General features: G+C 46.4%; 1 protein-coding gene across 3 annotated transcripts; it reads right to left on the reverse strand.

Annotated features, from left to right (window-relative positions):
* pex5lb (peroxisomal biogenesis factor 5-like b) lies at window positions 1-27,563 on the reverse strand. Of its 3 annotated transcripts, XR_004793989.2 has the most exons (15): window positions 27,221-27,563; window positions 16,731-16,826; window positions 15,838-15,952; window positions 14,887-15,078; window positions 14,568-14,694; window positions 14,221-14,305; window positions 13,364-13,462; window positions 12,237-12,356; window positions 3,109-3,252; window positions 2,720-2,790; window positions 2,394-2,606; window positions 2,071-2,236; window positions 1,814-1,971; window positions 276-1,255; window positions 1-182 (listed from the first exon to the last, which is right to left on the reverse strand). XR_004793989.2 is itself a non-coding variant. In XM_035635340.2 (14 exons), the coding sequence occupies exons 1-14, from the start codon at window positions 27,233-27,235 to the stop codon at window positions 1,057-1,059; spliced, it is 1,800 nt and encodes a 599-aa protein (XP_035491233.1). In that variant the 5' UTR covers window positions 27,236-27,563; the 3' UTR covers window positions 1-1,056. The 3 variants fall into 3 exon arrangements, 2 of the variants coding, with proteins under 2 accessions (XP_035491233.1, XP_035491234.1); XM_035635340.2 differs by having other exon boundaries at window positions 1-1,255; XM_035635341.2 differs by lacking the exon at window positions 16,731-16,826 and having other exon boundaries at window positions 1-1,255; window positions 27,221-27,561.

Here is a 27,563-nt window from a genome sequence, read left to right on the forward strand (position 1 = left end):
TGATGTGACACTACAGATGTTTTATTGCTGTGTTTTGCTTCCAGATGTTTAACATCCAGATGTTTTAACGTGTGAAGGTTAATGTGACCTCGAGAATCCTGCAGGAGTCACTGCTGCCGCTGTTCCTCTCTCTGCCTGCAGGAGGCGACGTCCACATGTTAACAGCTGGTGCAGTTTCATGGCTTTAGAAGGTTAAAGGGAGAAACTGTGTTGGTGTTAAAACAAAGTTATTATTTAATATTTATTATTATTTATTACCGGTGGAGGAAAAACACCTCAATCAAGTCTTTTTTTTGACAGTCTGCAGCCACAGCATCTTCCTCCTCCTCCTCTTCGACGCTGAACTTCCTGAGCTCGTTTTTCATGCAACATGTTTTTAATTGAGTCAGTTGTTATTAATCTGGTTAATCTATAGAATTAAAATAAAACCACCACAGATCATTTCATCAGCTGAGTTCACGCTTCATCATCTACACATTAATGTTAATAAAGTTTTCTGTCCAACAGCTGAGAGTCGGTGTGAAGAGAAGCAGCAGCTGGGTTGACTCGGTGACACCTGGTGGTGGAGTTGTGTGTTGCAGTCGACTGAAGGGACGGTGGCCCTCAGGTGTTTGGTTTGTCCACTCTGGGCTCCTGTAGAAACTCTATACACTGGAACTATCTGCAGAAGTTTCACAATAAAAGCCTGGCAGGACGTTTCAGCTCCATTATCGCTGTTCACTAATATAAACATACATTAATATATATAATCATAATAATAATAATGCACCTGCCACAGTCGTCATGTGAATCCTGAGACTGTCTGACTCTGACTCACAGAGACGATGTCACACAAATCATTTATTATCAGGTTCACAATAAAACCTGATCATATATTAAACCGTGATGTCACAGTGTGCCCCAGCTGAGGAACACTGTAACATCACTGGTGGGCGTGGCTACAGGTGCTGTAAAGTATACGGCTTTAAGGTCTGAATCTTAAAGGTCATGCACACAGGAAGCTAAAGGGTTGTGCTGTTGGACTCCTCCGTCAGACCTCGTCCTCCAACATCGTCTTCAGAAGTCGCCCACGTCAAAGGCCCTTGTCAGCAGGTCCAGGTCCCCGACGCTGGCGGCCTGGAACAGCTCGGGTCGGTCCATCAGCGAGATGGCGATACGCAGCGCGGCCCAGATGCTGGCCGACATCTGCTGGTGGCTGCAGCGCTGACTCCGCCTCTGCTGGTTCAGAGCTGTCAGGAAGTTATTGACCGCCTCCCTGCATGACCAGGACAAGGACCAGGGCCAGGACAGGACAGGACAGGACAGGACAGGACAGGACAGGACCAGGGACAGGACAGAACAGGACCAGGACCAGGACAGGACAGGACAGGACAGGACAGGACAGGACCAGGGACAGGACAGAACAGGACCAGGACCAGGACAGGACAGGACAGGACAGGACAGAACAGGACCAGGGACAGGACAGGACAGGACAGAACAGAACAGGACCAGGACCAGGACAGGATAGAACAGGACCAGGACCAGGACAGGACAGGACAGAACAGGACCAGGGACAGGACAGGACAGAACAGGACCAGGACAGGACAGGACAGGACAGAACAGGACCAGGGACAGGACAGGACAGGACAGGACAGGACAGAACAGAACAGGACCAGGACCAGGACAGGATAGAACAGGACCAGGGACAGGACAGGACAGATGAATAAATAAATATTTTTCAGTATCAGTCATTAATGATCATTACTGATTAGTTACGTCATTGATCAGCAGCTGTTTGGATTACTAATCAATAGCTGAAGTGGTCACATGTTACCTGTGAGCTCCCAGGTTGATGCAGCTGATCCCCAGGTTGTACCGAGACCGGATGAACCCGGGCTGCAGCCCCAGAGCTCGGGTGTACGCCTCCACCGCCTCCTCGCTGCGGCTGCCGTTCGCCAGCGTTGCTCCCAGACGGTTCCACAGCAGGTAGTCCTGAGGGGGCGGGCACAGACATGACATCATCCGACGCCGGGCAGGAGACGGTCAACACACAGCTGAGTGTGTGTGTCTGTGTGTGTGTGTGTGTGTTACCTTGGGTCTGACCGACAGTGCTGCAGTAAAAGCCTCCACAGCTCTGTTGAAGTCTGAGCTCAGGTTGAAGAGAACTCCGAGTCCGGTCTGCAGGTCTGGATCCACTGAGTCCAGATTCAACAGAACCGCATCCTGGAAGAGGAGCAGCACGTCCTGCAGCTCCGACCTACACACACACACACACACACACAGTTAGAACCGTCCAATCGGAAAGCTCCACACTCACTGGTTAAATGTCACAGTATTGGTTGGACTCGTCTCCATAGTGACAACCAGTGAGGCTCATGGGTAATGAAGTTGTCAAACGAAGCGGTGACATGAACCTGGCCGGCGTGAAGGTGTGGGGGCCCCTGCGAGGCGTGGCCGGTGAACCCTGTAGCGGGCTCCGGTGGTCCAGGACCAGGTGTTTGTACCGCGGGTTGTGAACGATCCAGCGGCGCAGGGCGTCGCAGGCCTCCCGCTGCAGGCCGCTGTTGGTGAAGCTGACGGCGAGCGCCATGAGAGCCGGCAGGTTGTTGGGGCGGAGCTCCAGACACCTGCAGCCGGGGACACGGGTTCGTTCGCTCTTCACTTTTCACAGTCAGAATAAAAAACATGATCATTTTGACTTTGTGAGGATGACGTGTCCGGTGTCACGGCAGCGTCTCACCTCTGCAGCGACGCAATGGCGGCCTGTTCATTCTCGTTCTCAGCCTGAGTCATTCCCAGAAGCTGCCAGGCCTGAAAACACACGAAGAAGAGTCGGCCCAACGTCTCGTCCTCTAACTCTGTCATTCCTGAGAAGGTTCTGCTCAGGAACCTCCTTTAGATCCCATATAGAGCGCCTGGGGCCATTTTATTGGCTGACGAAGGCCTATCACAGATGTTTCTGTATCTGCTCACATGTTGATATGAAAACTTAAAATAATGCAGGTGAAGACGTTTGTGGTCATTAAGAAATTCTGATATTAAATTAAATAATGTCAAACAATGAGAAAAGATGTTCTGAACAAACAGTTATGGTTTGATCACTCCGAGGATCAGGTGGTCTGAGGTCACCTCCGAGTCCTGCGGGTCCTGTAGGATGGCGGCCTCCAGCAGCAGGACGGCGGCGTTCAGGTCTCCGTCCCGAGCTTTCTCCTGACCCTGGGCGAAGACGTTGGGCCGCTCGCTGTACGGGTTGTTGGTGTTGAAGAAGTAACTCTGGACAAAACAAACCCACAGACATCTGGTCACGAGTTCCATCTACAGGCTTTAAACAATTCAATCATTCACAATTATTTTACATTATCAATCAATCTGCCAATCATTTTCTCATTTCATTGTTTGGTTTATAAAATATTAGTGACAATATTTGACATTATGAGTCTGAACCACTTTGATTGTCTTGTGTTGTTGGATCAGAAGAGAAAAAAACCAAGCAACTGGAACAACTGTCAGTCAAGCTCAAAACTGTGATCTGTGATCTGTGATCTACAATCTGTGATCTACGATCTGTGATCTACAATCTGTGATCTGTGATCTGTGATCAGTGATCTACGATCTGTGATCTGTGATCTGTGATCTACGATCTGTGATCTGTGATCTGTGATCTACGATCTGTGATCTGTGATCTGTGATCTACGATCTGTGATCTACAATCTGTGATCTGTGATCTATGATCTGTGATCTGGGATCTGTGATCTGTGATATACGATCTGTGATCTACAATCTGTGATCTGTGATCTGTGATCTACAATCTGTGATCTACGATCTGTGATCTACAATCTGTGATCTGTGATCTGTGATCTACGATCTGTGATCTGTGATATGTGATCTGTGATCTGTGATCTACGATCTGTGATCTACAATCTGTGATCTGTGATCTGTGATCTACGATCTGTGATCTGTGATCTGTGATCTGTGATCTGTGATCTACGATCTGTGATCTAAGATCTGTGATCTACAATCTGTGATCTGTGATCTGTGATCTACGATCTGTGATCTACAATCTGTGATCTGTGATCTACGATCTGTGATCTGGGATCTGTGATCTGTGATCTACGATCTGTGATCTACAATCTGTGATCTGTGATCTGTGATCTGTGATCTACGATCTGTGATCTGTGATCTGTGATCTGTGATCTACGATCTGTGATCTACAATCTGTGATCCGTGATCTACGATCTACGATCTACGATCTGTGATCTGTGATCTGTGATCTACGATCTGTGATCTACACTCTGTGATCTACGATCTGTGATCTACAATCTGTGATCTGTGATCTACAATCTGTGATCTGTGATCTACAATCTGTGATCTACGATCTGTGATCTACAATCTGTGATCTGTGATCTGTGATCTACAATCTGTGATCTGTGATCTACGATCTGTGATCTACAATCTGTGATCTGTGATCTACGATCTGTGATCTAAGATCTGTGATCTACAATCTGTGATCTACGATCTGTGATCTACGATCTGTGATCTGTGATCTACGATCTACGATCTACGATCTGTGATCTGTGATCTACGATCTGTGATCTACAATCTGTGATCTACGATCTGTGATCTACAATCTGTGATCTGTGATCTACAATCTGTGATCTGTGATCTACAATCTGTGATCTACGATCTGTGATCTAAAATCTGTGATCTGTGATCTACAATCTATGATCTGTGATCTACGATATGTGATCTACAATCTGTGATCTACGATCTGTGATCTACAATCTGTGATCTGTGATCTACGATCTGTGATCTGTGATCTACGATCTGTGATCTACAATCTGTGATCTACGATCTGTGATCTACAATCTGTGATCTGTGATCTGTGATCTACGATCTGTGATCTACAATCTGTGATCTACAATCTGTGATCTACAATCTGTGATCTGTGATCTACGATCTGTGATCTACAATCTGTGATCTACAATCTGTGATCTGTGATCTACAATCTGTGATCTGTGATCTACAATCTGTGATCTACGATCTGTGATCTGTGATCTGTGATCTACAATCTGTGATCTACAATCTGTGATCTACGATCTGTGATCTACAATCTGTGATCTGTGATCTACGATCTGTGATCTACAATCTGTGATCTACAATCTGTGATCTGTGATCTACGATCTAGGATCTGTGATCTGTGATCTGTGATCTACGATCTGTGATCTGTGGGCTTCATAGATAACTGGAGCACCTTTTGGAGAATTCCTGGTCTGATGCGGAGAGATGGCATTCATCCAACTTTGGATGGTGCAGCTCTCATTTGTAGAAACCTGACTCGGTTACCTAGACGGTCAACCCCGTGACTTTTCAGAGTTGGGACCAGGAAGCAGAGTTGCAGTCTTACACGCTTCTCTGCGCTTCTATTACAGCAGTCACCCCCACAAAACCCCATAGAAACTGTTTCTGCCCCACGACCACTTCAACTATCTAATCCAAAGGGAAATAAAAGAGGTGTAATTCACACAAATCTCATAAAGATCAACACAAAGCCTATAAATGAACCTAAGAATAGAACAATAAAATGTTGATTATTTAATATTAGGTCACTCCCATCTAAATCTTTGTTAGTGAATGATCTGATAACTGATCAGCACGTTGATTTATTCTGTATGACTGAAACCTGGCTACAGCCAGAAGAATATGTTAGTTTAAATGAATCAACACCTCCCTCTTATAATAATACTCATATTCCTCGGACCACAGGACGAGGAGGAGGAGTAGCAGCAATCTACCAAGCAGACTTATTGCTTAACGCTCGACCTAAACATAGTTTTAACTCATTTGAAAGCCTAACTCTTAGCCTCCTTCACCCTAGCTGGAATTGTCAAAAACCAGTTATTGTAGTCGTTGTTTATCGACCACCAGGCCCTTACTCTGAATTTTTATCTGAATTTTCAGACTTTTTATCTGAGTTGGTGCTTAGCACAGATACAGTTATTATAGTGGGTGACTTCAACATTCATGTGGATGTTGCCAACGACAGTCTTAGTTCTGCCTTTAATTCGCTCATAGACTCAATTGGTTTTACTCAACATGTGAACAAACCCACTCACTGTTTTAATCACACCCTCGACCTCGTTCTGACCTATGGCATAGACATTGACAATCTTATAGTATTTCCTCAAAACCCTCTGTCCGATCACTACTTAGTTACATTTGAATCCTCCATTATGAACTTTACTGAATTTGGAGAAAAGTTCTATTACAGCAGGTGTCAATCAGAAAACTCTGTTAGTAAATTCAAAGAAACGGTTCCTTCGTTATTTACTCTACTGCCATGTGTCGATACAGTGCAAGATCATTATAAAAACTTTACTCCCACACAAATTGATGATGTTGTTGATAGTGCAGCAGCCTGACTACGTTCCACACTTGACACTGTCGCCCCTCTGAAAAAGAAGACAGTCAAACAGAGGAGGATAGCTCCATGGTTTAATGCACAGACACGTGCTTTAAAACAGACGTCACGTAGGTTAGAAAGGAAGTGGCGTTCCAATAGTCGAGATGATTCTTGACGGGAAAAATAGTTTAATTACATATAAGAAAGCCCTCCGAAATGCCAGAACCAATTATTATTCTTCACTAATAGAGGAAAATAAAAACAACCCCAGGTTCCTCTTCAGCACTGTAGCCAGGCTGACAGAGAGTAAAAGCTCTACTGAACAGTCGAGTCCTCCAACTCTAAGTAGCAATGATTTCATGAGCTTTCTTTACTAATAAGATTATTGCCATCAGAGAAAAAATTTACCAGCTTCTTCCCACTAATGGCACAGACACACTGTCCAGTACAGTAGCTTCTGAACCAATAGTATCGCCTAATTCATATTTAGAATGCTTCTCCCCTATAGATCTGGCTGAGCTGACTTCACTTGTCACTTCATCCAAGTCATCAACCTGTCTTTTAGATCCTATTCCATCAAGGCTATTTAAGGATGTATTACCTTTAATTAATAATTCCATATTAGATCAGATCAATTTATCTATATTGACAGGCTATGTACCAAAGGCCTTTAAGGTGGCAGTAGTTAAACCTCTGCTCAAAAACCGACTCTGGACCCAGATATCTTAGCTAACTATAGACCCATATCAAACCTCCCCTTTATCTCTAAAATCCTTGAAAAAACTGTTGCTAACCAGTTATGTGACTATTTACACAGGAATAGTCTGCTTGAAGACTTTCAGTCAGGTTTTAGAAAACATCATAGTACAGAATCAGCACTACTGAAGGTTACCAACGACCGTCTCATGGCCTCAGACAGTGGATATGTTTCTATTCTCGTCCTTTTAGATCTTAGTGCTGCATTTGATACCATCGATCACAAAATTCTGAGACTAGAACACATTGGGATTAAAGGAACACCACTAGAATGGTTTAAGTCCTACCGTAATTTCCGGACAATAAGCCGCTACTTTTTTCCCGGGCTTTGAACCTTGCGTCTTATACAATGATGCGGCTAAGTTATGAATTTTTCCCGCATTTTCGTTAGACCAATTAAATTGCCAAACGGGTTAAGGTGAAACAACTTCCGCGCGCGCTCAAACTTCCCATCATTCTGATTGCGTTAGTCCTTTTGTCACCCTCATCATGACAAGGACACGGAGAAATGCATATGATGGAGCTTTCAAATTAAAGGCGATCGATCTGGCTGTTGGAAAAGGAAATAGAGCTGCTGCACGGGAGCTTGGCCTTAATGAGTCGATGACAAGATGTTGGAAACAGCAGCGTGAGGAACTGACTCAGTGCAAAAAGACAACGGAAGCTTTCAGAGGGAATAAAAGCAGATGGCCCGAACTACAAAATGAGCTCGAAGACTGGGTCAACACACAGAGAGCAGACGGCCGAGGTGTTTCAACTGTGCAGATCCGACTGAAAGCAAAAACAATCGCCACCGCAATGAAGTTTGAGGATTTTAGAGGTGGACCATCGTGGTTCTCAGTTTTATGAGACGTAAAGGCCTGTCAATCGGGGTACGGACGAGTCTGTGTCAGCAGCTCCCTCCCGACTACGAGGAAAAAATGTCCAACTTCCACAAATTCACTGATGCAAAGATAGCGGAGCATTCCATCGGCCTGCAGGACATCATAAATATGAATGAGGTTCCTCTGACGTTTGACCTGCCTCTCACTCGGACTGTCAACAGGAAAGGTGAATCATCAGTCACGCTGAAAACAACTGGGCATGAAAAAACGCACTTCACCTGTGTTCTAATTGCCCTGCCCTCCTTGTGTGTATTTAGTCTCTGTGCTTCCCTTTGTCTGTTGTTGGATCGTCAGTTTTTTCATGTTGTCTGTTCCTGGCTGTTCCTGCTATTTGCCCCGGTCTGTTTCTGCATTTTTCCCCCTGGCTCCAGTATTTGGATTACCTTTGTTTGCTACATTTTGTGGACACCCTTGGTTTGATTGTTTTCATTTTATTATTAAACATCCTGTTTTTTTTCATCACCTTTGCATTTGGGTCCTGCTTCCTGTTCAGCCGTGACAGAACGATCCAACCACAAAATGGACCCAGCAGGTGATTTTTTTGATTTAGATCTTCGTGAATTAAATTACACCCTGACTTGTATTCATGGACAATTTAATAGAGACATGGGATGGGAATACAAGGAGGGGTGTCTGCGCATGGCACGCAGGGAAGTTTCCCAGAGGCCTTGGTTGAGGAGTTCTTTGCCTGGCTGGCTCAAGGACTTTTTGAATTCTCTGGACCCCCACCCAGTCTTCAAGTGTGCCTTCCAGCCAGCACCCCAGTTGGCTAGCGTCAGGCCTGCTAGCATCCAGCCAGCACCCCAGGTGGCTAGCGTCAGGCCTGCTAGCATCCAGCCAGCACTCCAGGTGGCTAGCGTCAGGCCTGCTAGCATTAGGGATCCGAGGGTACAGCCGGTCCCCACGTCGTCAGTTGGAGGACCAATCGACACGTTCCCTGTCATGGGTTCGGCCGACGTCTGCTCCTCCTCGGTGCCAGTCGGAGGACCGATCGACACTTTCCCCGTCGGTGCTTCGGCCGACGTCTGCTGCTCCTCGTCCTCAGTTGGTAGGGGAAAGATTGGCGTGTCAGTTGAGGAGCTTTATGACATAACACGAGAACTCCAGGGATTTTTGGATAATTCGGCTCGAGCTAAGAACAGTCCAACAATGTCGGCAGGCCTGCGGCTTGCTTGCCTCCAGCCGTGCTCCACGTCTCCAGTCGGTGGGTCAATCAACACGTCAGTCGTCGGTGGTCCAGCCGAACCCTCCTCGTCCCCAGTCGGTGGGCTGATCGACACGTTCCCCGTCGGTGGTCCGGTCGACGTCTGCCCCTCCTCGTCTGCAGTCGGACCGATACAAGCAGTGTTTCCTTAAAGCCTGTGGAACGTTCATTTGTTTCAATGTATCGGTAGGCACCTGCGGCTTATAGACATGTGCGGCTTATTTACGTTCTAAATAATTATTTTTTTTAAATTCGGCCGGGGCGGCTTATATTCAGGTACGCTCGATAGTCCAGAAATTACGGTACTTATCTGATAGATTTCAGTTTGTTAACGTTAATAGCAAATCTTCCATTCATACAAAAGTGAGACATGGAGTTCCACAAGGTTCTGTACTGGGCGCGATACTTTTCACTTTATATAAGTGGTCGTGGGGGAGAAACAGTTTCTATGGGGTTTTGTGGGGGCGACTGCTGTAATAGAAGCGCAGAGAAGCGTGTAAGACTGCAACTCTGCTTCCTGGTCCCAACTCTGAAAAGTCACGGGGTTGACCGTCTAGGTAACCGAGTCAGGTTTCTACAAATGAGAGCTGCACCATCCAAAGTTGGATGAATGCCGTCTCTCCGCATCAGACCAGGAATTCTCCAAAAGGGGCTCCAGTTATCTATGAAGCCCACACTGTTATCTGGACACCACCTCGACAACCAGTGGTTTAGTGATGATGTACGGCTATACATGTCATCACTGTTCAAGTTGGGCAGGGGTCCAGAGAAGTCTACAGAGTCCGACATTGTTATTGCAAAAGTACACACCGAATCAATATTCATCTTCATGACCTCCGATTGACGTAATCGGGTGTCGTTACTGCCGACGTGAATAATAATTTTACCATATCTACGTTTATCCTTAGCCAGCAGTTTTAGGTGGGATTCAACGTCGCCTGCTCTGGCCCCTGGGATACAGACTGTGGCCCCTGGGATACAGACTGTGGCCCCTGGGATACAGACTGTGGCCCCTGGGATACAGACTCTGGCCCCTGGGATACAGACTGTGGCCGCTGGGATACAGACTCTGTCCCCTGGGATACAGACTGTGGCCCCTGGGATACAGACTGTGGTCGCTGGGATACAGACTGTGGCCCCTGGGATACAGACTGACAGAGTCACCAATGATCAGAGTTGTTTCCTCAGCGGGTGTGTCGAGAGGGGAGAAGTTATTAGAAACGTGAAGTGGTTGGTGGTGAACCGTGGGCTTCAGTCTAGGACTATGCCTCTTATTGCGGACAGTCACCAGCCGCCCTGTCCTCCCGGCTGCTCGGGAGCTGAAGGAGCTAAAGAAGCTACACTGGAGCGGCTAGCGGCGACTGGCTAACAGTCTCAGCTAACGACTTACTCTCCACGGTGCAGAGCCGCGCTTCTAACAGACTGAGCCTCGCCTCCATCCTAGCAAACAAACTACACTTACTACAAGTATCACTGTCGCTAAAGGAGGCGGAGGAGAAACTAAACATGGAGCAGACAGAGCAGGAGACAGCAGGAGAGGAAGAAGCCATTGTTAGCTGCTAAAGCTAACTAGCTAAGCTACGGTGAGGAGCGCAGATAAGAGCGTGTCAACCGCTGTGAGTTAGCGAGCGAGTCGCTGAAATAGGAAGACAGCTGTGAGTGTTTAGACTAAACAAGGGAGAGTGGAGCGGTTCGTTTCCCAATAGATAGAGGAAACCGCAGTGTTGAAGAGAGACGACGAGGAGCGGTGGATAAACACAGTTCACAGAAGCGACAACAACCGGAAGTGACACAATACGTTACCGCGAGAGTTCCCCAACCGGTCGAGACAGATGCTCCGCCCACAACTGAGTCTGGTTCTGTCAGAGATTTCTTCCTGTTAAAAGAGTTTTTTCTCTCCACCGTCGCCAAGTGCTTTGCTCATTGTGGGATTTGTTGGGTTTTCCCTGTAATATTGTAATATTGACCTCACTATGTAAAATGCCTTGAGACAATGTATGTTGTGATATGGCGCTATACAAATAAAATTGAATTGAATCAGATCTTCACACGTGTGAACAAATGTTTGATAACGTGTCGACATAAGAGCGACTTGGGCTCCGTCACCACGGTGATGTAACACCTGAGTGGAGGAGGGATTACTGCAGATTACCGGAGCTCAGATCGGATTTCAGAGGATTAATGCTGACAAACATCCGCCTCAGTGATAATCCCTCATTTTAATAACTGCTGCATCGCGCTTCTCTCTCATCACATGGCTTCTTTTATACGTGTGACAAAACTTGTCTCTACAAGGTCTCGGCCTCGCGTAGGGTCCAGAGTCTGAACGGATCAGATCCAGTTTGGTTCAGGTCTCAGGTCGTCTGGCGGACGAGGACCAGATGGAAGTACGGGTCAATGACTGCACCTGCAGCCTCATGTCAGTGGACCAAAGGATCCTAAACCGCTTTGTACCAACGTGTCTGCAGAATGAACTAATATAAATGTGAAATGCATTCTGGGATACATGACAGGAAGGGACCAGGTCTGATGGACCAGGTTTGATGGACCAGGTATGATGGACCAGGTTTGATGGACCAGGTCTGATGGTCCAGGTTTGATGGACCAGGTCTGATGGTCCAGGTTTGATGGACCAGGTTTGATGGACCAGGTTTGGTGGACCAGGTCTGATGGACCAGGTCTGATGGACAAGGTCTGATTGACCAGGTTTGATGGACCAGGTCTAGAGGACCAGGTTTGCTGGACCAGGTCTAATGGACCAGGTTTGATGGACCAGGTCTGATGGACCAGGTCTGATGGACCAGGTTTGATGGACCAGGTCTGATGGTCCAGGTTTGATGGACCAGGTTTGATGGACCAGGTCTGATGGACCAGGTCTGATGGACCAGGTTTGATGGACTAGGTCTGATGGACCAGGTTTGATGGACCAGGTTTGATGGACCAGGTTTGATGGACTAGGTGTGATGGACCAGGTGTGATGGACCAGGTCTGTTGGACCAGGTTTTGAACTCACCTTCTCCACAGGTGAGACAGGGGGCGGGATCGGCCTCTGACCCTCAGACTCCTCCAGCCAGTTCCTGCGAGCAAGCTCCTCCCACTCCGCCTGCATCTTGTCCCAGAACTCTGTGTCCGACTGTAACACAACGACAGACATAACGACAGACACAACGACAAACACACAATGACAGACACACGACAACAGACACAATGACAGACACACAACGACAGACAAACAATGACAGACAAACAACGACAGACACAATGGCAGACACACAACGACAGACACACAACGACAGACACAACGACAGACACACAACGACAGACAAAACGACAGACACACAACGACAGACCCAACGACAGACACACAACGACAGACCCAACGATAGACAGACAACGACAGACACAACGACAGACACAACGACAGACACAACGACGGACACAATGACGGACACAACGACAGACACACAACGACAGACCCAATGACAGACAGACAACGACAGACCCAACGACAGACACACAACGACAGACACACAACGACAGACCCAACGACAGACACACAACGACAGACCCAATGACAGACACACAACGACAGGCCCAACGACAGACACACAACGACAGACACACAACGACAGACCCAACGACAGACACATTTTTATTCGCTGCCACAGGAAACAAACTACTTCCTGAACTGAAGGACGGACGCTGTGATTGGTTTAGAGGATTGAACCACTCAAATCAGATGAGTGAGAGAAAATCTCTGATCCTGAACAGAACCTGAACAGAACCTGATCTTTCCTGCAGACTGTGTCTCTCTGACCCGACCTGACAAATTAAAGATATTCTTTTCTGCAGCTTTTAAGGACACAGATTCTTTCGTTATCTTATAGTGATGAAACCAGAGAAACTGTGTGTGTGTGTGTGTGTGTGTGTGTGTGTGGGGGTGTGTGTGTGTGTGTGTGTGTGTGTGTGGGGGTGTGTGTGTCTGTGTGTGTGTGTGTGTGTGTGTGTGTGTGTGTGTGTGTGTGTGGGGGTGTGTGTGTCTGTGTGTGTGTGTGTGTGGGTGTGTGTGTCTGTGTCTGTCTGTGTGTGTGTGTGTGTGTGTGTGTGTGTGTGTGGGTGTGTGTGTGTGTGTGTGTGTACCTCTACAGCAGCCTTCGCTCTGACAAACTCGTCCTCCAGAGACTCTTTTCCAGCCAGAAGGGAACGAGTCCGTCTGCACTGTCTGGACGCAGCACAGTCCTGAACACGCACACACACACACACACACACACACACACACACACACACACACACACACAATAGTATCATAATGGTGATAATGTAGTGAAACTCTGATGTGGTGACAGTACTGTTACTACGTAACAGTGAGTAGTACTACAGTGACAGTCAGTAGTGTTACAGTAACAGTGAGTAGTACTACAGTAACAGTGAATAGTACTACAGTAACAGTGTGTAGTACTAAAGTAACAGTGAGTAGTATTACAGTAGCAGTGAGTAGTACTACAGTAACAGTGTGTAGTACTACAGTAACAGTGAGTAGTATTACAGTAGCAGTGAGTAGTACTACAGTAACAGTGTGTAGTACTACAGTAACAGTGTGTAGTACTAAAGTAACAGTGAGTAGTATTACAGTAGCAGTGAGTAGTACTACAGTAACAGTGAGTAGTATTACAGTAGCAGTGAGTAGTACTACAGTAACAGTGAGTAGTACTACAGTGACAGTCAGTAGTGTTACAGTAACAGTGAGTAGTACTACAGTAACAGTGTCTAGTACTACAGTAGCAGTGAGTAGTATTACAGTAGCAGCGAGTAGTATTACAGTAACAGTGAGTAGTACTACACTAACAGTGAATAGTATTACAGTAACAGTGAGTAGTACTACAGTAACAGTGTGTAGTACTACAGTAACAGTGAGTAGTATTACAGTAGCAGTGAGTAGTACTACAGTAACAGTGTGTAGTACTACAGTAGTACTACAGTGTGAAACAGCGTCCGACCTGTGGGGACGATGTAAAGTCCAGATCATCGAAGCTGTGGACATCAAAGTTCTTCGTCAGTGGATCACTTTTAAACTCTGCAGACCTGCAGGAGAAACATACTGTCAGGCAGCGCCACCCAGAGGCTGCAGTGAGCATTACATCGTGACAGCAGTGATCAGGGATCAACCTCCAGGAGCAGGAAGCTCGTCCAACTAAAACCTTGTCACGTTAGAACATCTTCATCATCTGGACTCACATCATGTGACTCACGTGTCAGCATGCTAAGACAACTCACATCTCAGCATGCTAAGCTAACTCACATGTCAGCATGCTATGCTAACACTTTCTACGTGTCAGTGTTTTACCACAGAAGTTCACTGGACGAGTGGTGGGAGGTGCATCTCTGCTCGTCCCGCCTCCTGCCGCCGCCGCCGCCGCCCTCCACCTCGAGCTTCACCTCGTCCCACTTGTCCAGAGGAGACGACAGACTGACTGTAACCATGACAACACGTCCACAACATTATGTGACTGTCACTAGTAATAACAGGATGAGTGTGAGATGAATCATGGTTGAATGGACACAGTGAACAGGAAGTTCAAATCTCATCACAGTAAGAGCTCAGATTAATGTTCGAAGCTTTTAACAGAATTGAGTCATCTGTGGAGGCGGAGTGAATGTGTTACCTGAGTCCAGCGACGCCCTCTCTGGGGTCCTGGGACTGGCAGGCCGGTGCTCCGCCTCCACCTGGATCAACTCCGTCTCCTCCGGCCTCGCTCGGCGGCGAGGACTCCTCCTCAGGGGGCTCATCCTCCTCCGGGACTTGCTGCTCCGCCCCGGCTCGCTGAGGTCCACCAGGTCCAGAGCGGTGGAAAGAACTGCAGGACAGGAGGACGGACACTCAGTATCTGATTACGTTGTTCGACGGCTGACCTCCATGTTGGATCCAGTTTCCAGTCGGACTCATCTCTTCCTGAACCTTTTCTCTCAGCAGTGATATTTGAGGCTCATGGATCTGATGGACTCACTGTGAAATACTGTTCTGACCTTCACAGTCAAACACAAAAGATATTTATATATATTAATATTTCAGACAGATCGGATGTGATGGTCTTTATATACAGTCAGTGATCGTCTTTATATACAGTCAGTGATCGTCTTTATATACAGTCACTGATCGTCTTTATATGCAGTCAGTGATCGTCTTTATATACAGTCGGTGATCATCTTTATATACAGTCACTGATCGTCTTTATATACAGTCACTGATCGTCTTCATATACAGTCACTGATCGTCTTTATATACAGTCGGTGATCGTCTTTATATACAGTCACTGATCATCTTCATATACAGTCGGTGATCATCTTTATATACAGTCACTGATCGTCTTTATATACAGTCACTGATCGTCTTTATATACAGTCAGTGATCGTCTTTATATACAGTCAGTGATCGTCTTTATATACAGTCAGTGATCGTCTTTATATACAGTCAGTGATCGTCTTTATATACAGTCAGTGGTCGTCTTTATATACAGTCAGTGATCGTCTTTATATACAGTCAGTGATCGTCTTTATATACAGTCAGTGATCGTCTTTATATACAGTCAGTGATCGTCTTTATATACAGTCAGTACCTGATGTGTTGGAGGTCAGGGGTCGGGCCGAGGGGGCGTCGCTGCGACTCTCTGACAGGAAGTCATCGATGGAGGGACTCAGCAGGGGGCGACTCTCCTGCTGCTCCCCGACCAGCTGGAGACAAAGACAGAGGACCAGACTGTGACATCACCGTGACTTCACACCAAAGTCCACCCAGAGAGAAATTAATCAATCGGCTTGACGATCAACAGAAAACAATCAGCGACTTCTCTGATCATTGTTTCAGTTTCAATCTGTCAAATGAAAAACTCAACATCTCAACTGCTGCCGGAACGAAACACGGCGAGGGGCGTGGCCTCGCTCTCAAGTTAGAGTGTCACTTCCTTTAACTTCCTATTTAATAACGCCACCACGACCTGTCACTTCCACTTTTCACCAGCAGGGCGCTGAGGCCACGTGACGTCACCAGCACAAGACCTGAGGTCACAGGTCGTTAAGTCCTAACACTGAAGTCCTAACACTGCTTCCTGTTCACCTGGTGTGTGTGTGTGTGTGTGTGTGTGTGTGTGTGTGTGTGTGTGTGTGTGAGTGTGTGTGATGATGTTCAGACGAGACGACAGGAAGTGAATTGATGACAAGCAGAACACAAATAACACGTGTCAGGTGACAACGTTTTCAAATAATAATAATAATAATAATAATAACAATAATAATTAATGAAAGACTCATTTCTAATCGAGTTTCATGTTTTCACTGATTTGATAAAAGAGAATTCATCATTAACTATTTTTACAATCAATTAAATCATCGAGTGATGAAATTATTCTTTTCTAAAAAGGTACAATGTTTTATTTTGAAGTTTGATGAAAATAAAAGAAACGAGACATGAATCTCTGAGCAGACAACAAACGAGCATGGTCGTCATGCCAACCTTGGTTGTGACGGTGAGGAGGGAGTTTCCTTCAGAGGAGGCCTTTTTACCAGGAAGCTCCTTCAGCACCATGGCAACGACCTTTTCCCCTCTGCCCTACAGGTCGACAGGCAGATCGACAGGTTGTCAGAGCCGCCGACTGATGGAATTACATATTTCATATATTCAATCACCACAAACACAAAAAACGATTGAACGGATCATGAAATGAATGAATGTGACGTGAATCTGATCCGTCTGATCTTTTCCAATACGGAATATGAATTAAAAAGTCAGTGTCAGTGATTCTGAAGATGTTGTGATCAAAACCTTCTGACGTGTAACTAAGGTTTGATATTTTACAGTTTAACCATAAACTTTATCATAAACAACTGTAATTAAAAATAATAAATATAAAGATTTTGAAATTAACTTAACTCTTATGTAAAATATAAACACAAAATTCTCATATTTTCTTTGTTGTTTATTCTGTAAATTCAAAGTTTTATAATCAGGAAACATAAACTCTGATTCGGACTCAGATCAGACAACTGATAAATCTGTCGCTGTTTGATGACATCATCCTTCACTCATTCTGTCGTCCAATCAGAAAGTTATTTGGAGTTTTTAGCTCCTCCTCCTTGTGAGCTCAGGGGTTCAATCCACAATCCTGTCGTCATGACGACAACTGTTCAGCTCTAGTTACTGTCCAATCAATGATCAATATCCTCACACACACACACACACACACACACACACACACACACGACCTCTGATTCTCAATCCAGTTCAGATAAATCACTTCCTGTTGTGTCCAGCACCAAGAGGAAGTGGGTCTAGAACAGGTTTAGCTTAGCTTAGCTTAACACACACACTGGAACCAGGGAGTACATGCTAGCCAATGCTATGCTAGGAACAAACAGCTAGAATATCCAACAGTATCTCGAGAGGTTGACAAGCTACAAACAAAAATCCTGCACGAATACAGATCGAGATTCACGGAGACGATCGTGTTACAATAATCTACAGTAACAATCTAGATACAAGCATCTCCAGCTAATGACACGTCGTCAGGGAACAACGAGTCACAAGGTTCTAGATACGAGGACCAGGTCCAGATACGAGGACCAGGTCCAGATACGAGGACCAGGTCCAGATACGAGGACCAGGTCCAGATACGAGGACCAGTTCCAGATACGAGGACCAGGTCCAGATTAGCTATAAAGCCAGATGAAACTAATCCGGTAGACAAAGTTCAGGACTGTCTTATTATTATTTTTTATAATTTTTTACTTTTAAATTCAGAAAAAACTGAGGTCATTGTACTCGGCCCTGAACACCTCAGAGAAACCTTATCTGATCATAAAGTTACTTTGGATGGCATTACCTTGGCCTCCAGCTCTACTGTGAGAAACCTTGGAGTTATCTTTGACCAGGACATGTCCTTCAAAGCCCTTAATAATCAAGCTCCATCATATCTCACAGAGCTCCTAGTTTCACATTATCCCAATAGATCACTTGTCTCTACTTGTGGTTCAGAGTCTGTGAGAGTAGAATGGGAGGCAGAGCCTTCAGCCACCAGGCTCCTCTCCTCTGGAACCAGGAGGCAGACGACATCTCTACATTAGAGTTCAACTTAAAACCTTCCTCTTTGATAAAGCTTATAGTTAGAACTGCTCAGGTGTTTAATAAACCATTTCTTTATTATGCTGATATAGGCCTAGACTGCTGGGGGAACTTATATCATGAGCATCCTTCTCCCTCTCCCTCCCTCTCTCTCTCCTTCTCCCTCTCTCTCTCTTTATCTCTCTCTCCTTCTCCCACTTCTTTCGATCTCTCTCTCTCTCTCTCTCTCTCTCTCTCTGCCCCCATGTATCTACATTACATGTCACTAACTCTGTTTTCTCTCTCCCCTGGTAGATCTGACCCCAGATCTGCAGGATCCAAACCCCTCATTATTATTATTATTATTATTATTATTATTATTATTATTATTATTATTATTATTATTATTATTATTTTTATTATTATTATTATTATTATTATTATTATTATTATTAATATCATCACTAATAATAACAACAACATAATTGTATTTTTTGATTATAAGTATCAGTCTGGTAGAGATTAAAGCGGTGGTTGTACAACTGTCCTCTCTCTCTCTCTCCCTCCCTCTCTTTCTCTCTCTCTCTCTCCTCCCTCCATCTCTCCTCCTCTCTCTCCCTCTCTCCTCCCTCTCTCTCCCTCTCTCTCCTCCCTCCATCTCTCCTCCTCTCTCTCCATCTCTCTCTCTCCCTCCCTCTCTCTCTCTCTCTCTCCCTCCCTCTCTATCTCTCTCTCTCTCTCTCTCTCTCTCCATCTCTCTCTCTCCCTCCCTCTCTCTCTCTCTCCATCTCTCTCTCTCCTCCTCTCTCCTCCCATTCCGTTTCCGGTGTGTGTGATCGTGAGTGGTGGTGGTGGAAGTGCGAGTGGCGCGGAGATTTGAATGTTCTTTGTTTGTCAGTTATCTCTACTGTTCTTTTCATCTGTAGTTTGTGCATGATCGGGTAAGTCTTTATTATTCATAGTGTTTATTGAGAGATCGGAGCTGTTTGTCTGGTCTCTGTTTGGTCTCCGGGAGGAATGGCGTCCTCCGAGACGCCACCTCCGTCGATCCGGCAGGGAGCGAGGATCGTCCCGCGGGACAGTGACAGCACCGTGGAGGAAGTCCTCCTGGCGGTCGGACAGCAGGTCGGACACGACCAGATGAACAGGGCCGTGGTGGTGTTCCTGAAGGACGAGCCACATGTCCATCAGCTGGTCGAGAGCGGAGTGTTCATCCGGGACATCTTCGTGCAGGTGTCCCCGCTGTCAGCTCCCTCCACGCGGATCACCGTGTCCGGGGTTCCTCCGTTCATCCCCAACGAGCTGCGGAGGTTCGGCAAGTTGGCCAGCGGGTTCAGGACGCTGATTCTGGGATGCAGGGATCCCAAACTGAGGCACGTCCAGTCCCTGAGGCGACAGGCCTTCATGTTCCTGGACTCTGGAGGTGTCGTTCAGGGTCAAGCACGGTGACGGGCACTACGTGGTGTACGCGAGCTCAGGAAGCATCAAGTGTTTCGAGTGTGGAGACATGGGACACAAACGGTTCGCGTGTCCGCACAGGTCGCGCTCCGACGAGGCGGCGGGCGGCACCGCGCGCGCTGCTGAGCCGGCGGAGCGCGGCGGAACGTCAGGGCCTGTGCCGGTGCCGCGACAGTGGCGGAGTCTCCCGCGCGCGATGGTGCCGTGGCGGGTTCCGCCGGTGGGTCTTTGGTTCCTACTGTTGAGGACAATGAGGCGCCGAGTGAAGCAGAATGTAACAAAGAGTCCCAGTCTGTTAATGAAGATCCAGAGGGACAGAGTCAGGACAAGGACCCGCAGGTGTCTGGGACTGCAGCCCAGGTTGATCCACAGACCTGTGGTGCTGCAGGAACAACCCCCCCTGACACCTCCAGGGAGGGACAGGGTCTGTCCACCAGCCAGGTCTCAGGCGAGGACATGGAGTACGACTCCGAGTCGGACAGCGTCTCTACTGTGGGAGCGACCAACAGCTACTACTCACTGGAGGAGGTGAACCAGTTTCTGGACGAAACCTTCGGCAGGTCTGTTAGAGTGCAGGAGTATTTTGAGGATACGGACAAATTCATAAAAACTGTGGCCGCTTTGAAAAGAAAAACAGGATTTGATCAGCTGGACGAAAAGAAGCGGTTCCGCCTCAAAAAACACATCACCACACTGAGAAAAGGGAAAACTGTTAAAAAGACGAAAAAGTAGACGATCATGCAGCACTTGGTGTTTTCCTCATGTTACTGTTTCCTGTTTCTGTTTCTGTCGTGTCCGTTTCTTTTCTCTGACTCTTCTATGGGGAGACTCAAGATAGGTTCGTTAAACATCAATGGTGGGAGGGACACACAAAGAAGGGGTTTAATTTCTGAAATATCCACTCAGAAACATATAGATGTGATGTTTCTACAAGAGACACACACGATTCCCACAGACGATGTGGACTGGGGTTTATGGTGGCAGGGTCCTTACGTCCTCAGCCATGGCTCCAATTTAAGTGCAGGCGTCGCTGTGTTGTTCCGAGCAGGCCTAAACGCTACCATCCTGTCTCGTAGTGAAGTGGTGAAGGGTCGGGTGCTGGTGGTCAGAGCAGAGATACAAGGCTCCGTGTTCTGCTTCGTGAACATTTATGCTCCAAACCAAGGAGCAGAAAGAGTCTGCTTTTTTAATGGGTTAAATAGTAATTTAAAGAATTACTATCAGGAGCAATTAATTATGGGTGGGGATTTTAATTGCACTATGGATTTTACTGTGGACAGGACAAGTGAGGAACCACACCCACAATCTTCAAAAAATCTCACTAGTATCATTAAACAACTGGATCTCCTGGACACATGGAGGATTAAACATCCACAGTCCAGACAGTACACATGGGTGAGGGTTAGAGACAACAGGGTGACTGCAGCCAGACTGGACATGATCTTCATCTCCCAAAGTCTTGGCTCCAGACTTATCAGCAGCAGCATAATCCCTGTAGGTTTCACTGACCATCATCTGGTGATGTCGGAGCTTGTCCTTCCAACAGGGGAAAGGGTTAAGTCCTACTGGTCTTTCAATAACAAACTGCTGCAAGACACTAGGTTCGGTCAGTCTTTTGAGCTCTTCTGGTGACAGTGGAAAGGAAAAAAAGCTGATTTTAGTTTGTTAAAACTGTGGTGGGAGATAGGGAAGACACAAATCTGTGTTCTCTGTCAGCAGTACACTGAGTATTCTACTGCTAAGATCAAGACCGCTGTCAGTGATCTTGAGGGCAGCATCAGACAAATGGAAGAAAGACTGAGTAGAGACTCAGATCCTGACTCAGGCCGGCTCCTGCAAGAAAAAAGGCTGGAGTTGAGCTCCTACCTGCAGGAGAGAGTAAAGGGAGCTCTTGTCAGGTCTCGCTTCCTCAAGCTGAAAGACATGGACGCTCCGAGCGCTTTCTTTTTTAACCTGGAGAGAAGAGTAGCGCAGAGGAAGCAGATGACCTGCCTCAGGCTCCCAGGAGGCAGAGTGACCACCAGCCCGGGCGAGATGGGGAGATGTGCTTCAGCCTTCTATGCTGAGCTCTTTGGTGCCGAACAGTGCAGCATGAAGTGTCGCGGGGAGCTTCTGGAGGGGCTTCCTCAGCTGAGCCGGGACGAGAGGGTTGCTCTGGACTCTGAGCTGACTCTGGAAGAATGAACGGTGGCCGTTAACCAGATGGCATCAGGGCGGGCGCCAGGGATGGATGGCCTCACCACTGATTTTTTCAAGCAGTTTTGGAACATTATCGGTCCTGATTTTCATTTGGTATTTTCATTTGGTATTTTCATTAGGTTTTCAGAACAGGCTCTCTTCCCGTTTCCTGTCAGCGTGCAGTCCTTTCCCTGCTGCCGAAGAAGGGAGACTTGGCCCTTCTTGAGAACTGGAGGCCAGTCTCTCTTCTTTGTACGGATTACAAGGTGCTTTCAAGAGCATTGTCAAACCGACTAAAAGACTTCATGGGAATAATCATTCATACGGACCAGACTTATTGCATACCAGAGAGGACAATTATGGACAATATTTTCTTTGTACGTGATATAATGGACCTGTGTAAATGTTATAATGTGAATGGGGGTATTGTTTCTCTGGACCAAGAGAAGGCCTTCGATAGGGTTGACCACACTTATTTGTTTTCTACACTGAGAGCTTTTGGGTTGGGTGAAGGTTTTCTGTCATGGCTTAGATTATTGTATAATGGTGCTCAATGCATGGTAAAGGTGAGGGCAGGTCTTAGTCGGCCAATCCCGGTCCAGCGAGGCATTAGACAAGGCTATCCAATCTCTGGGCAGTTATACAGTTTAGCCATAGAGCCTTTGCTATGCAGGTTGAGGAGTCGGCTTAGCGGTCTCTCCCTGCCTGGGGTCTCAAATTTTGATTGTCCTCTCACCATTTCAGCTTATGCCGATGATGTTTATGTTTTGGTTTTAAATCAGGGTGATGTAGCAGTTTTACAGGACACACTTTCCACTTATGGAAAGGCTTCTTCTGCACGTGTGAACTGGGTAAAGTGTAAGGCCCATTTGATGGGTAACTGGAGAGATCAGGCAGCGCCCAGTCTTCCGGGAGGACTTGTGTGGGAAAAGGAGGGGATGAAAGTGTTGGGGGTTTGTTTGGGCACTGAGGGTTTTCAAGGGAAGAACTGGGAGGGAGTGAAGGAAAAAGGAAATGGTTGCTACCCCAGTTGTCATATAGGGGAAGAGTTCTGGTCGCCAACAACTTAGTTGCCTCGACTCTGTGGCATCGTATAATCGCTCTGACACCTCCAAATGGCCTGATCGAGGATATCCAGAGAGCCATCCTAGACTTCTTCTGGTCTGGTCATCACTGGATCCGGGCAGCAGCCCTCTACCTGCCGGTGACTGAAGGGGGGCAGGGCCTTGTCGACGTTTGTTCAAAAATGGCTTCTTTTAGACTTCGTACAGCGCAAAGACTATTGTATGAATGTGGCCCGAGTTGGTTGGGAACATCGCGTCTGCTGCTGAGGAGGGCTGGGAGATTTGGCTACGACAAACAACTATTCCTTTTACAGCCGGAGGGGGTGGACCTAACCGGACTGACCCCTTTCTACAGCTCAGTGCTGCAGGCATGGCAGATTGTCAACTGCATACGAGAAGAGGAAATGACCAAAGGATATGTGGTTGTTAGAAGAACCGTTGTTTTATAATAACTTCATTCAGACTAAAACACTGCAATCTGCCAGCCTGCGAGTCAGTCTCAGAGAGGCCGGCTGTACAAAACTGGGGCATCTGATGAAGTGGACAGATACATCTGTGGAGGCCTTGGGACAGAGGAGTAGCATCACCTCCATCAGGCTGATCAACAGGGTAGTGAGGGAGGTGTTAGAGGCTCTACCACCACCCTTAAGGCCTTTTGTTGAAAGCCAGACTGTGTGTGACCAGTGGAGTGAAGGTGGTGAGTATGGTTTCCCCTCTCGTATTACACCAGCTCTGGAGGATTGGCAGGAGGGAGGGGGCCAGCTACTGCACTTTACAACCCCACACCTGGATGGTTTTCAGGCAGCAGGAAAAAAGGAACTGTATCAACTCTGCGTTAAGGTCCTGAATCTGCGATCTTTGGCAGGGATGAAGGAGTCGAGGTGGACTGAGTTCTTTGGCCCAGACATTTCCCCGAAAAACAGCTGGCGGTCTCTGTACAAGCTGCCCATTGAAAAGCGGACAGCAGACCTCCAGTGGAGGGTCGTACACGGGGCGATAGCTACGAACAGATACAGAGTGCACCTTGATCCGGAGCTGGGGGAGGAGTGTGGTTTCTGTTCACAGGTTGAGACCCTAGCACATTTATTTGTCCAGTGTCCACGTCTGTCTTCTCTGTTTGAACTTTTAAAAAGGTGGTTTCAGGGCCTTGGTGAGGGGTTCTCTTTTGAGTTGTTTATTTTTTGCCCAAGGTACTATGTTAAGAAGAGAAATGTACATACACTGGTGAACTTTTTGTCTGGCGCTGCTAAGTTGGCCATATGGCTGACACGCAGGAACCAGGTCCAGAACAAGGGTAGCGTGGAACTACTGGCGGTGCTGGAGGGACTGATCAGTCCTATTACAGGATGACGGACAACATCCAGACCTTCAGCCAAACATGGGCTGTTGGAGGGGTTCTGTGTTCTGTGGGGGAAGATGGACATCTGGTGTTTCATTTCTAGTTTTAGTTTTTGTTGTTCTGTAAATTTGTGGTGATTTTATATTGTTTATTTGATAACAGATAAGAAGTAAAAATGGTCTGTTCTCCTGGTACGGGTGAATAAAGGGATTTTTAAACCAAACCTCTCTCTCCTCTCTCTCCTCTCTTCACCCTCTCTCTCCTCTCTTCTCTCCTCTCTCTCCTCTCTTCCTCCTCTCTCTCCTCTCTTCTCTCTCTCCTCTCTTCACCCTCTCTCCTCTCTCTCCTCTCTCTCCTCTCTCTCCTCACCCCAACCGGTCCAGACAGAAGCTCCGCCCACAACTGAGTCTGGTTCTGTCAGAGATTTCTTCCTGTTAAAAGGGAGTTTTTTCTCTCGACCGTCGCCAAGTGCTGCTCATTTTGGGATTTGTTGGGTTTTCCCTGTAATATTGCAATATTGACCTCACTATGTAAAGTGCCTTGAGACAATGTATGTTGTGATATGGCGCTATACAAATAAAATTGAATTGAATTGAATACGAAGACCAGGTCCAGATACGAGGACCAGATCCAGATACGAGGACCAGGTCCAGATACGAGGATCCGATCCAGACACGAGGACCAGGTCCAGATACGAGGACCAGCTCCAGACACGAGGACCAGGTCCAGATACGAGGACCAGGTCCAGATATGAGGATCCGATCCAGATATGCTCTAGACACAATGATTCTGCTCTGTATATCTCTAGAATTAATATCTAGATACTAGTTACATGACGTCTTTGGGGCCAGTGTTTCAAATCTCTGTTCTCTGCAGAAAGTGTGAGGTTCCAGTGAGTCGTGTGTCGGAGCCTCAATGAAGTAGCAGCAGAACGAACACATCAATAAATCATCATCACAGTTTTATTATTAGAGTCAAACACATGAACCATGAAGCTGCTGCTCGTCACTGGAGGCTTCACTCTACAGACACAACATGTATGTATATATACATCTATATATATATAAATATACATCTACATATATACATATAAATATCTACATATATACATCTATATATATACATCTATATTAATATATATATATATATATATATATATATATATATATATATATATATATATACATCTAGATACATCTATATTTTTATATATATACATCTATCAATCAATTGATCTGATTTGATCAGTGAAGTCGGTCATCCGTGTCAGAGTCGATGGATTAGTGACTTGAGAAGAGTCACTGACAGGGAGCTCGCTGATTGGACAGTCTGGATGATGTCATCACTCTGGATTATTATACATTAATATTAAATACTGAATCAATATATGATGGATCAATAAAAGTTCATCACACTGTTGTTGGAAGATGAAGAAACTGAACTGAACCACAACATGATAAATATCAAATATCAAACTGTCACCGTAAGAGAGAGAGAGTGTGTGTGTGTGTGTGTGTGTGTGTGTCTGTGTGTGTTGGACTAAAAATAAATGCTGAGGAAGCAAACAGTCGTCCATCGTCTCAGAGCTGCTGCAAAGGGTCACTCTGTGATTTCACCAGGACGAACAATAATATAATTATATATAACAATAATAATAAAATTATATTATTATTTTGTATTATTATTATAAATAATAATAATGATAGTTTATCAGTCAGTGATCGTCTTTATATACAGTCAGTGATCGTCTTTATATACAGTCAGTGATCGTATTTATATACAGTCAGTGATCGTCTTTATATACAGTCAGTGATCGTGATCGTCTTCATATACAGTCAGTGATCGTCTTTATATACAGTCAGTGATCGTCTTTATATACAGTCAGTGATCGTCTTTATATACAGTCAGTGATCGTGATCGTCTTTATATACAGTCAGTGATCGTCTTTATATACAGTCAGAGTGAGACGTCTTCCTGTATTTAATCTGTGTCTGTATAAAGTCTGAGTTACAGCTGATGATTCAGATGAAACTGAAGAAAGGTCGGAGCAGCAGCATATTTGACCCCAGAGAGTTTATATATTTATATTCTCCAATGTTCCTGCAGCTCGACAGCTCATTAATCTTGTATGAGTTTCCCCACCGTGGCTCCGTCAGCTGCACTGTAAGTACAGTACAGGATGACAGGAGCTGCAGAGGACAACGTAGCAGGAGGCGGAGGCGGGGGCGTGGCCTCTCCATCGCCGAGCGCCGCCAGGTGTAGGAGAGGGGTAGGCAGGTAGAGAAGTGGGGTAGGCGAGTGGAGGATTTGGGTAGGTGGGTGAACCAGTAGACCTGGAGTAAGCGGGTAGAGCGCTATGCTAAGCTAACACTAACAGTGAAGTCACTGGTTGAAGGCAAGTCGGACTTTAAAGGAACATTTCATAATTTTCAAGATGATTTTTATCATCATTAACAATCTGTCAACGATTAATCATCCTGACGTCTGCAGACGAGCATCAGTCGATCAATGATTCACTGATTAATCAACTGATCAATTCAGTTAATCTTCAACAGAAGGAATAAATCAGAGATCTATACAGGTCATCATCATCCTCCTCATCATGATCATCAATAAATAAAAGGTTCATTATAAAACCACGATGAAGAGAAACCGATTAATCAGCGGTGGACAACGTGAGTTATTGATAACAGAGTTATAGATAAGAGATTATTGATTAGTGGATCAGAATGAGATGAACCAATGAGGCGATTGATGAAGTTTAGATCTGATATATTGATTCAACGTTTCTTTTCACGTGACTGCGGCTCGTGACGTCTCAGTAGTGATGCGTTCAGGTGTCGTGTGGAACCGCAGCTCCGGCTCACCTGGACCTGGTACATGTCTCCGGGTCCGATCGCTCCTCCGGCTCCGCCGCACAGATCCGCTCGGTGTCGGTCCGGAGCCGCTCTGCTCTCAACCCGCAGCGAGACGACGCCGACGCTCGGGTCCGCTCCGGGTCCCGGTCCGCTCGGTCCAGTACGTCCGACGCAGAAGCACACAAACGCATCGGGGTCCGGTTCTCATGTCGCTCCGATCCGGTGGAGGGCGGGATGACAACAAACCGAGAAGAGCCGAGCCGTCCCGAGCTGCTCCGACGTCAAGCTGCCCAGGCTGCACACGAGGACTTCCGGTCCAGATTTTCAGAATACAGGTGCTGCTGTCACTGCT

This window comes from Scophthalmus maximus, chromosome 5 (genome assembly GCF_022379125.1).
Source record: "Scophthalmus maximus strain ysfricsl-2021 chromosome 5, ASM2237912v1, whole genome shotgun sequence".
Taxonomy (NCBI): Eukaryota; Metazoa; Chordata; class Actinopteri; order Pleuronectiformes; family Scophthalmidae; genus Scophthalmus; species Scophthalmus maximus.

Coding starts and splice junctions, on each gene's coding strand:
- pex5lb (XM_035635340.2), bottom strand. Junction 13,463..14,220: donor ACTTTACATCGTCCCCACAG/GTCGGACGCTGT, acceptor GTGCGTGTTCAG/GACTGTGCTGCGTCCAGACA. Junction 1,972..2,070: donor CACTGTCGGTCAGACCCAAG/GTAACACACACA, acceptor CCGCCCCCTCAG/GACTACCTGCTGTGGAACCG.